Source organism: Miscanthus floridulus, chromosome 1, assembly GCF_019320115.1.
Source record: "Miscanthus floridulus cultivar M001 chromosome 1, ASM1932011v1, whole genome shotgun sequence".
Taxonomy (NCBI): Eukaryota; Viridiplantae; Streptophyta; class Magnoliopsida; order Poales; family Poaceae; genus Miscanthus; species Miscanthus floridulus.
The window spans coordinates 57040639-57052479 of NC_089580.1; the positions used below are offsets into that span (position 1 = coordinate 57040639).

General features: G+C 46.2%; 1 protein-coding gene across 1 annotated transcript; it reads left to right on the forward strand.

Moving 5' to 3' along the window:
- The first annotated feature begins 3912 nt into the window (after positions 1–3912).
- On the forward strand, positions 3913–10568 carry LOC136484553 (3-ketoacyl-CoA synthase 12-like). The gene is made up of 2 exons (XM_066481629.1): positions 3913–4802; positions 9250–10568. Exons 1-2 carry the CDS (start codon positions 4231–4233, stop codon positions 10076–10078), a joined length of 1401 nt encoding a protein of 466 aa, XP_066337726.1. The 5' UTR covers positions 3913–4230; the 3' UTR covers positions 10079–10568.
- The last annotated feature ends 1273 nt before the right edge of the window (positions 10569–11841 follow it).

An 11841-nucleotide genomic window follows, 5' to 3' on the forward strand; every position in this document is an offset into this window, starting at 1 on the left:
GAGTTCGTTGGAAAAAGGGGAATTTAGAGACTTGGCAAAGTTTGGGTGCATTTCATGGGGTGCATCATGATGGATAAAGTCATTGCCAAGTGGGTTAGTGAATACTATGGACCCAAATTCCCCTTCCCATGTTAGGTAACTAGATGTCATTACTTTTAATTAGTTTTCATTTCAATTGGTATTGTTTTTCAATTGATTTACTCTTAAAGCATCTAGTTATCTTTCATACCTATGTTTGCATCTACATGCTTAAATCTTTTGTCATACATTAAATAGGTATATCATATGGTAGGCTTGCTCGGTTTCATGATCAACCCTTGGAGCAAACCTACAGGGTTTAAAATTGTTTAGGAGCACGGCACATAGCTTGTTTTACAATTATTTATCTAATATGTGCCAAAGTCCAAATTATAGATAATCTCTCCCAAATATCATCTTTCAAATGATATTTTGATACTTTAAATCAATGTGCACAAATTCTATAAGTATTCAACACTTGTGTGCACAAATTTATGGGGAGCCTATTCTACAACTTGGATGCTTTGAGACTAACACTTTTTCAAATGGTATCAATTTTTCAAACCTATCACATGTGTAATAGTCTCATTGTAAGGAAATTGGAGTCCCCGGAGTTAAGCATCATTCTTCAATTGGCATAATCATGTTGATTTTATTTCATATGTATATGCTTTCTCCATGCATTATATAGATTAAACTCTCCTGTATAATAAATTGCTAATTATGCATATGCTTTGCTTTCTACCATATGTATGCATACATTTAGGGGGAGCTTAGTCTATATAATGTGAGAGTCAAATTTTGTGATCCATTTTTCTATACACAAAAGATCACGAAATTTGACCCTCCCTTGTGCTACTAATGTCTTCCTTTTCGGTGTTTGATGCCAAAGGGGGAGAATTTGAAGGACCAAAGGCAAGCATCAAGTTGATGTCTACAAGTGGTAATGGTCCAAGAAAAGGAGGAAAGTGGATTATAGATTATACTAAGTAATGGTAAAATTTGTAGGAATCCATAATGACACATAGGGACATTTGTAAGGGCAAGATGGTCTTCAATTGGTAACTAAGTAGGATTTTCTAGCATCATATAACCTTGTCCTTTGCATTGCATCCTAGCAAGTAGGAAGTTTTTAACTTCCAAAATTCTTATTATTTACTTGCTTTGGTCGTGTTGGCATCAATCACCAAAAAGGGGGAGATTGTAAGGAAAATGGACCATTGGCTTATTTACTTTGGATTTTGGTGTTTGATGACCAACACAATCAAATTGGACTAATGAATTTGCAAGTGTTTGTTTTGTAGTCCAATAGGGTGCAAGACGTGACTTGGACGAAGGCGACGTGATGATCCGATGATCAACACCTTAAGCAAGACCTTAGGAGCACAAGAAAAGACCCAAGATATCAAGCAAAGTCCAAGTATGAAGATGGGAACCAAGCCGTACGCAAGATCATGAAGAAACGAGCTTGCAGATGCGACCAGACGCAAGGACCGGACGCTGGAAGCGCGATCGGATGCTGGACCGGTGGCTCGATAGATAGGCGACCAGACGCAAGGACCGGACGCTGGCGGCAACCGACCGGACACAGGACAACAACGTCCGATCAATTACAGTAAGGTTCCAGAGCGGCACATCTACGACCGGACACGTCCGGTGGCAGGCGACCGGACGCTGGCCAGCGTCCGATCAGCATATTGCCAGCTCAACGGTCAGGACGACCGGACGTGTCCGGTCAGGACAATTCAGCGTCCGGTCAGTAGCAGTTTCGCAGGAATTCGACCCCAACTGCTACTTTCTCAGTGGGGCTTATAAATACAACCCACAACCAGCCATTTGAGGGGTGTGGAGCTGAGGAAACATACCAAGGGTGTTGATACACCATTTTAGTAATCTCCACATGCATAGTGCTTAGTGTTTTATTAGGTGATTAGCATAAGTGCTTTGCGAAGTGCTTAGGTTGATTAGACCACCGCTTATGCGCTTGCTCTAGGTGTTTGCCTAGTGTCTAAGTGAGGTTTACATACCTCTTGCCACCTCGTGCTTGCGAGCACAAGTGTTGTACATCGGAGGAGCTTGAAGTCTTGCGAGATCACACCAACCGCGTTTATGGTGTGGTCGCCACCGTGTACCGGAGGGAACAAGGCCCGCGGCGTTTCGGTCAGAAGCTTGATAGTGAAGACGGCGGAGAGCATCCGGGAGAGGCTTGCCAAGAGGCACATCGGAGACCCACTTGCGTTTGGGGAAGGCCCGAGGCTATCCACGAAGTTATCCGACTGGAGCTTGGCCCTTGCGAGGGGCTCCAACGAGGACTAGGGGGAAGCTTGCGCGCTTCTCGATACCTCGGTAAAAATACCAAAGTCGTCGACGGGAGTTTGCATATCTCTACCTTGCTCTTTAGCTTCCGCATTCACATTGATTACTTTACTACGATTGCGGTAGAGATAGCAACACACTAGCAAAACCGTAGTTGTACATCTAGATAGTTTATCTATTGCATATGTTTTGCTAAGGTTAGAAAAAGAGGCCATACTTTAGAGTTAGAATTTTAAGTTACCTAATTCACCCCCCCCCCCTCCCTCTTAGGCGTCACGGTCCCTTCACCGGTGGTGATTGTCGACGCAGTGCCCATTGGGCAGAGTAGCTGAAGCGTTGACGAATGGACGCTCGACAACTGACGGAACGGCGGCGAAGACGCCCGGCGTGGTAGACAGTTGCTCCAGAATCGCCCGCTCCCAGTTGCGAGAGATCTTCGACACCTCCAACTTGGACTTTGAGATGTCAAGCTTCATATCGTCGACGAGGCCTTCAATCGATGGGCGCCACTCATCAAGCGACGCGGTGACCTTCTCCAGAGCTGCCATGCGCCCCTCCTGCGCCTGCTCGAAGTCCCGGATCTGGCGAGAGAGGTGCGCTTCCTGATCCGCAAAACGTGAATCCCACTTCTGGTCATGCTCGTTGAAGCGATGGTTGATCTCTTCTAGGATGATTTTGGTCTCTGGATTCATGATTCCCAGCCGATGCTGTCGTCGGGTGAAGTGGTCGTGGGCTAAGGGTTGAGAACGATCCAGATCGGCCGCAACCACAAGTAGATTCAAGCAGAGAAGGGAATTACGGCGACCAAATCCCTAGCAGCAGCTCACTGCTAGAAACGAGATCGAGCCAACCGAATTACTTGCTCAAATCAACCGATGGAGTAAAAGCGGATCGATGTGGAAGCCCCAAAATCGGTGTCTCTGATACCAATTGTCAGCAGTAGGCAGGGAATAGAAGCAAATTGGGTAAAGGAATCAGACGAACAGCATAGAAATCAGGCGAGAAGGAGAGGCAGGGAGGAAGAGTGCTTAGAGTTCAGAGTATGATTACAAGATTCTTCATAATCCCCCTCTCTCGCTCACAGCGTCTATTTTACAAGGCTTCCGTCCGACGGTGCTCGCAGGCACATCACTGCCATTCCGCGCTAGCTAGACGCACGTTGGGCCGGCGAACGCATTTTCCAGTCCGAAGCACCTGGGCCGCTTCTTCTGAAGTATCTGCTGTAGATGGGCCGGTAACAATGATCATCAAGGCGGAAGCCAACCAGTGGGCTCAAGTGGGCGCCAAAAACTTAAGGAGTTTAGCGTCGGGAGGGTAGCCTGCTATCCACCGAGATCTTCAATGTAACCTTCGTGTTTAGCCGGCCTAGTGCTGTCACCTTGTATTTACACTATTTCTCCTTAATGCAATGATACGCAACGCTCTTGCATATTCGAGAAAAAAAAAGAGAGAGGAATGTTGTCATGACTCATGAGCCATGACCACCCATGAGGTGGTGGTCGCCTCTTCTCCGTGCTATAAAGGCACCCTCCTCCCTTCTCCCTTCCCCAACCTAGCTCTAAACCCTCTAATAAATCTTCCTCTCATCCCTCCCCACCAACCCAACCTCTCCAAGCTCGTCACTGTTAGAGCTGGTTGCTTGTGGGCGTTTAGCTCAGCAAGCACTCGCATTGTCAGTTTGTCACACACATCTCCTTTCGGTTCCCCCTCTCCTCCATCGGCACCGTCTCCATGAGCAGCAACCACACGCGTTGCACATTGCCGCCTTCCTCGCTGCACTTCTAGCTAGGTAGATCTCTCCATCTCTTGAATTCTTGACAAGAACAAGAGAGATCAGGAGCAACAAGTGCGTGCTTGGTGAGTTACTAGCTTGCGGGCGGGTCACGGGTGGCGGCGATGGAGCTTGTGACGCTGCTGGCGCTGACGCTGATGGCGTGCTCGGCGGCGATGCTGGCGCGGCTGCTGGTGGCGCGCGAGCGGCGGCGGCGCTGTTACCTGCTGGACTACGTGTGCTACAAGGCGACGGACGACCGGAAGCTGCCGACGGACCTGTGCGGCGAGATCATCCAGCGGAACCAGCTGCTGGGGCTGGAGGAGTACAAGTTCCTGCTGAAGGTGATCGCCAACTCCGGCATCGGCGAGGAGACGTACGGCCCGCGCAACATGATCGAGGGCGGGGAGGCCCGGCCCGACCGCCTCCGCGAGGGCATGGAGGAGATGGATGAGACCTTCCACGTCGTCCTCGACGAGCTCTTCGCCCGGTCGGCGGCGCCCGGCGGAGTCGGCATCCGCCCCGCCGACGTCGACGTCCTGATGGTCAACGTGTCCATGTTCTCGCCGGCGCCGTCGCTGTCCGCGCGCGTCGTGCGCCGCTACGGCCTCCGCGAGGACGTCAAGGTGTACAACCTCACGGGCATGGGGTGCAGCGCCACGCTCATCGCGCTCGACCTCGTCAACAGATTCTTCAGGTGCATTGCGTGCGTGGATTCTCATTATATTCCGCTCTTGCGCATGTTTTCCTTCCTTTTGCCCACCCCTTGGTCTTTATTAATTATTTCTTGTTATTATGTTTATTAGTATTTTTGTCCAATAATTCTCTTTGTTTCGAAACTACGTACTCTTACCGGCAAAGATAAGATCTCATTTAAAGTAGTGCACTGTGCTCCTGTAGTAAATAAGCCCTTGTTTAGTTCGCGAAATTTGGATTTTGGGGCTACTGTAGCATCTTCGTTTTTATTTGGTAAATAGTGTCCAAACATTGAATAATTAGGCTTAAAACGTTCGTCTCGCAATTTCCCACCAAACTGTGCAATTAGTTTTTCTTTTCGTCTACATTTAATGCTCCATGTACGGGCCGCAAACATTCGATGTGATAGGTACTGTAGCAACTTTTTGGATTTTGGGTGAAACTAAACAAGGCCTAAGCAAAAAATATTTCTGCACCAGGATCGGCCGCAGTTATTATTACTATGTCTGAGTCTGATAAATTGACAATAGATTGATTGACCGCATCCACGTCTATTATTTGGCCATGTACTGTAAGATTTAATATTTTTTTAAGGAAAATGTCCAATTTGCACCAACTAGAGAATTTCCCCTGTCCCAGAGCCTGCAAAATTGAAGCAGACAGTGCTAGAAATAGCTTTCCTATCTTTGTTTTTTGAGAGAAAAAAAAGGGCCAGAGCCGAGCAAAAATTTATGCCTAGTAAAAGCGTGTTGTGACTTAATGTTGTGCTGGTAAAAGGCCTAAAGCTGGGCAAAAATTTATGCCTGAGGGGCCCTAGCTGCTCGTATTTAAAGGCGTGGATACACATACACCCAGTAACTCACCTTTTTGGTTCCATGCCATTGAATTTCCATCTGCAAGCTGAGACCAGATCAAAAGAGTTAATGCATATGTTTAGTACTCCTATTCCTTGTAAATTAATGATTTTTCAAGCATGTACTTTTACCTAGCAACCTTGCTCAGCAAGTCTACTCCGTAATAAATTTTAGGAGTGCGTACTCGTTTCGTACCTCTGCCCTACATACAGTACTGAAAATAAGCACACTGGTTTTATTTAAGGCTTGTTTTATCTATTAGCGCTAAAAATTAGCAGTTAGAATTAGTACTAGTGTATTCAAACATGCAATGCTAATAAACCTATTAATTATTAGCCGGAGGGCTGCTAACTATTAGTTTCATTAGCAAGTATAAAGTTGCTAATGCACCCGCAATAACTCATGAGCAAGTATAAATTAGCAGTAAATGTTTTTTTATATTTTGATATAAGACAGTGAAAAGCTAGCTCTTCATCAAGAGCTATGAGCCATTGCTAATAGCTAATACTGGCCCGTTCACTTCGCTGAAAAAATAAGGCGAAACACTGTTTCGGCTGATTTGTTGTAAGAGAAAAATAATGTTCCGGCTAAAAAAATAAGTTGAAAAAGACGAATTATAAGAGAAGCGAACATGTCCACTGTTGGAGAGATTGGCTTAGAGCTAGTAACGGACTCTTACCCTAATATTAGGTGCTAATAGTTCATATACAACTTCAAATCACTGTCGAACCATCTGGTAGCGGTTGGATCTAAACAGCCCTAGAAATTAGCTGTTATTATCTATTGACTAGCTAATTTGGAACATATCCCCAGCGGTCAGGTAATAAAAGGGAATCTATCATTAGTTTTGCTCTGTATGGTAACTGGTAATAAGTACACCACTGTGTCGAACTGTCTCCTGCAGGATCAAAAACATTTTTTAGAAGCCGAGGTCTTCTGTAGTCTTTTTTTTTCGACGACGTCTTCTGTAGATAAAGCATTAATCAGTGCAGTAGCAAGGGCACGATTGGTTAACTTATTACAGTGATTTATAAGTCATGTCTGTTTAGTTGTAGATGACTTATAAGCTCATTAAAAGTGTAGGCCCCACGCAAAAAAGGGTGACTTATAAGTTTTAAGCAGGGGTGAATCAACTTAAAACTTATAAGCAGGAGTGACTTATAAGTTTGTGGTATTTGGTAAAATAAATCATTTATTTCACTTTTTAACTTATAAGTAGGTGACTTATTTGAAACAGGCCCTAAAACTGAGTGCATCCTAGAACAGCCTGTGTACTGTGGCACACTCCCAAAGGAGTAAAAAAGCATCGTTCCCGCTGTGCGTTGCACACTCCCAAAGGAGTAAAAAAGCATCGTTCCCGCTGTGCGTTGCGTTGCGTTCACTAGGGGTGTTTGTTTCCATGGACTAAATTTTAGTCCATATTAAATTGGACGTTCGGATGCTATTTAGGAGAACTAAATATGAGTTAATTATAAAACTAAATACATAGATGAAGACTAATTTACGAGACGAATTTATTAAGCCTAATTAATCCGCCATTAGCATATATTTACTGTAGCACCACATTGTCAAATCATGGACTAATTAGGCTTAAAAAATCCGTCTCGCAAATTAGCCACAATCTGAGCAATTAGTTAATTTTTTTATCTATATTTAATACTTCATGCATGTGTCTAAACATTCGATGGAACAGGAACTAAAATTTTCCTGTAGCAACCAAACGTGGCCTAACCCCTCGCCTGGTTCTTCCTCGGCTCACCCTATGCTTCGCAAGAAGATCCATCCAGAGATGGCGATGGCAGTAGCCGCAGGCCAATGAAGACGGGAGTAAATGTGGCCGGGGCCAGCAGCCGCATGACTGCTGTGCTGCTGAGCCTACCTGCCTACCGCGCGCGCACTAGTGCACTACTGCATGTGTGAGCCAGCCTACTCTACAGTCGCCTGCTACCGCTCTCCTCCTTTAATGCCTGCTCACTAAGTTTGGATGGGCATGAATGAATGGTTCCGCCGCTCGGCGATCAGGCATGGCTGGCCGGCCGGAGCCTGGACCTGACCTTTCCTCTGCCCGCCCGGCTCCGCTTACCCCAGTGGGCTCAGGCCTTGTTTAGCCCTTTAGTTTCCACCTAAAACTTTAGGTCCATCACTGAATAAGATATTAAATATAAGCTAAAAAAATAATGAATGGTTTACTGCGAATTCTGTAATTTGTTTTTTTTATTAGTATCCGAACATCTCATGCAACACCCCACGTAACATCCGATATGATATCTCAAAACTTTACACGCTGGATCTAAACATAATTAATCCGGCATTAGCATATGTTACGGTAGTACCGCATTGTTAAATCATGAATTAATTAGGCTTAAAAATTCGTCTCGTAAATTAGTCGCAATCTGTGTAATTAATTTTTTAGTCTATATTTAATACTCTATGTATGTATCTAAATATTCGATAGGATAATGACTAAACTTTAAGGAGATGGAGTAAACAAGGTCTATATTTTGCATGAGGGTGGATTCAGAGAACGAAATTTGGTTTGTCCGAACAAGTACTGTACTTGCAAACCACTAGGAGGTGTGAGGTGTCGTCGCTCATCTTGCATGACAATGGTGTGTGCAGTGTGCATAGGGGGGGTCGCCGCCTCGCCGCCGATGTTGTGTGTTCGTAGTGAAATGAGCCGTACACACACAGAGGGCTGGGCTGTGGTGGAACAAATGGTTGATGGGATGTGTTCGGTAGATCGGTTTCACTCTCATGTCTGGAATTGATCATCACCTTGTTCGCTTGTTTCAGCCAGCCCAAACTAACTAGTTAATAGTATTTTTCTCTCACAACAAATTAGCACCAGCTAGCCCAAACCAGCCTAGAAACCAACCAGCGAATAGGCCGCATAATGACATCGACAACCAACCTCAACATATGCCAATCGTCTGGATCATGACATTATTTCTCTGTGCCGCCTCAAACTCTGAATCAGGATGTTTAGATTTAGGGTGTAAAATTTGGGGTGTCATGTTATATGTGGTGTTGTATGGGGTGTTTGGATGCTAATAAAAAAAATAAATTACAGAATTCATAGATAAACCGAGAGACGAATTTATTAAGCCGAATTAATCTGTTATTAGCACATGCGTTACTATAGCACTTTAGTGTTAAATCATGAACTAATTAGGTTTAAAAGATTCGTCTCGTAATCTGTGTAATTGGTTATTTTTTAATTTATATTTAATACTATGTACGTGTTCAACCATTCGATGTAACACGGGCCTTGTTAAGTTCGCGAAAATTTTTAGGAAATGGTACTGTAGCACTTTCGTTGTTATTTGGCAATTAGTGTCCAATCAAAGTCTAATTAGGCTTAAAAGATTCGTCTCGTGAATTTCGTCTAAACTGTGTAATTAGTTTTATTTTTTATTTATATTTAATGTTTCATGCATGCGTCCAAAGATTCGATGTGACGAAGAATCTTAAAAAAATTTGCAAAATAAAGTGCAACTAAACAGCACCACTGTATAAAGTTTCGACGAGAAACTAAACAAGGGCTAAATAAAAATATGTGATCTTGATGCATGTATTGTCATGGATGCATTGCAGTACGCACGCGGGTCAGGTGGCTCTGGTGATGACGTCGGAGTCGATCGCGCCCAACTGGTACGCCGGCAACAAGAAATCCTTCATGCTGGGCAACTGCCTCTTCCGCTCCGGCGGCTGCGCCTACTTCCTCAGCAACGACCCGCGCCTCCGCGCGCACGCCAAGCTCCGGCTCCGCCACGTGGTGCGCACCCACATGGGCGCCTCCGACGAGGCCTACAACTGCGCGCTCCAGATGGAGGACGACGCCGGCCGCCCCGGGTTCCACCTGGGCAAGGAGCTGCCGCGCGCCGCCGTGCACGCCTTCATCCACAACCTCCGCGTGCTGGCGCCCAAGGTGCTGCCGCTCCCGGAGCTGCTCCGCCTCACCTGCGCCACCTTCTCCGCGCGCCTCGCGCGCAAGCGGGGGTCCAAGTCGTCCAACCACCTCACCATCCGCATGAAGGCCGGCGTCGACCACTTCTGCGTCCACACGGGCGGCGCTGCCGTCATCGACGGCGTGGGCAAGGGGCTCACGCTCACGGAGCACGACCTGGAGCCCTCCCGCATGACGCTGCACCGCTTCGGCAACACCTCCGCCAGCAGCGTCTGGTACGTGCTCAGCTACATGGAGGCCCAGGGCCGGCTGCGCAAGGGCGACCGCGTGCTCATGGTCACCTTCGGCGCCGGATTCAAGTGCAACAGCTGCGTCTGGGTCGTCGAGAACCCCGCCACCGACGCCGGCGTCTGGAAGGACCGCATCCACCTGTACCCGCTCAAGGACGTCTCCAACCCCTTCATGGAGAAGTACGGCTTCCTCAAGGACCTCACGATCGATGGACCTATGATGTGATCCACATCCACTTCATACACATCGCGATTCATTCTTCGATTCGATAGGCTCAGGCAAGGACGATGAAACTTCTTGCTTCTTCAGCTTCAAGAGTGGGGGTTCATACTCCATACATGGATCACCATTATTATATTCAATGTCGTTAGTAATCTGTTGAACAAGTAGTTAATTGCATTGTGAGCACAACAATCAATGAGACTAAGCTGAGGATTCATAGGTATAATAAGTAGCTTATGATTCTTTTGGTGGTGGTGGCGGCGGGAAGACGACTTACGTAGCAACGGCGGTGGTGGTTTCTACTCCTTTGAGTTTTATCATTTATTTCCTGTTTGTTATTTTGGATTGGATGCCCCATCCATGTCGTCCGTCAGTCAGTGTCGTCTTGTTCTAGCTTGTTTACTACTATAAAATGATGATGGTGAATTAAAGTGCAATCATTTTTTAATTAAGTTATTTATTTATTGTGTAAGGATATATAAATGGTGCTGTAATAAATATCACACTCTCACAGTGTAAAGATAGATATTTTATGATCTGGAAGTTCTCCCGAAACCTTTTTCTAGACGTTTGCAGTTGTGAAATTTCAGTGTGCCAAAATTAACGCTATTCAATAAGGCATCACCATGCTTCATGGTGCAAACTCAAAGAGTCAAAACCACTTGGATATGTCACAAAGTAAGGTTGTGTTCAGTTATCAGGGAATGACTCCGTGGAAAGAATCCAGCCGGGATATTTAGCTTAATTTGTATAAGCAAGTAAACCTGAAATAGTTCCTGGGCCTCGAATGAGCTAACCGAACGAGCCCTAAAAGTGACGTTTTGAAATCAAAAACCAATTGTTTGGCTAACGAAGTTGAGAGCCATTCTTGTTTGGCTAAAACTCAAGGGTCAAAACCACTTGGAGTCAAAACCGATAAAGCTATTCTTGTTTGTCTAACGAAGTCGAGAGCAAAGCGGAAAAAAAATAGAAGAAAGCATTCCCAATCCGACCCGAGTCTCATAGCATGTAAGCATCTACTCGGAGCATATTCATCGGCCGAGGGACAGTATGGGACCGCGTGGCCATGCGGCCACGGTCCACTTGGAGCATATCCATCTCATTAGCTAGAATGTGGATTTCCCACATACTCGTGTGGCCACACGGGTTATCATGGCTGGTTGTGGGCGTCAAGATTCGCGGCCGGGGGGGGGGGGGGGGGGGGGGGGGGGGCGACGATCGGGGCTGGTGGAGGCCAGGGGGCGGCGGCGGGGGCAAGTGGCCGAGGGGGGGTGCCAGGGAGTCAGGGACGAAGAGCATGACGCCGGTGGAGGTGGTCGTGCTCACGGAACAAACACACGAGGCACGAGCGTGAGAGGTTTGAGGAGAAGCAGAAGCGCACGAATCTTGGTGCCACGAACAGGCACAATAGACCGTGCGGGTACATATACATGTGGTCTTGCTTTTCCCAATTAGCTGAACGGGTAATTAAGGTTAGAGCTGCCACAAGCCCACAAACACAAAACTATTCACCCTGTTTTTATTTCGGTGGCTTATAAGCCGGCTGATGCTGTTTTGTTGTGAGAGAAAAACATTGTATCATAGCTGATAAGCATGACTGATACGATCAAGCGAACAGGGTGTTTATCCTTTACCATCTCATCTTCACGTACACCGTAAAACCGTGCTCATTTCATTGCATTAATCGAACGCATCAATTTATATACCCAACTGTACGTCATGGCAGCACAGCACCTTGCATATACAAGGCCAGCCAGCGCAAGCAC

What these genes read in the sequence shown, in the direction of transcription:
- LOC136484553 (XM_066481629.1), top strand. Translation starts at nt 4,231, where the DNA reads ATGGAGCTTGTGACGCTGCTGGCGCTGACGCTGATGGCGTGCTCGGCG. An exon ending in CTCGTCAACAGATTCTTCAG is followed by an intron (nt 4,803 to 9,249) that starts GTGCATTGCGTG and finishes GATGCATTGCAG; the next exon opens with TACGCACGCGGGTCAGGTGG.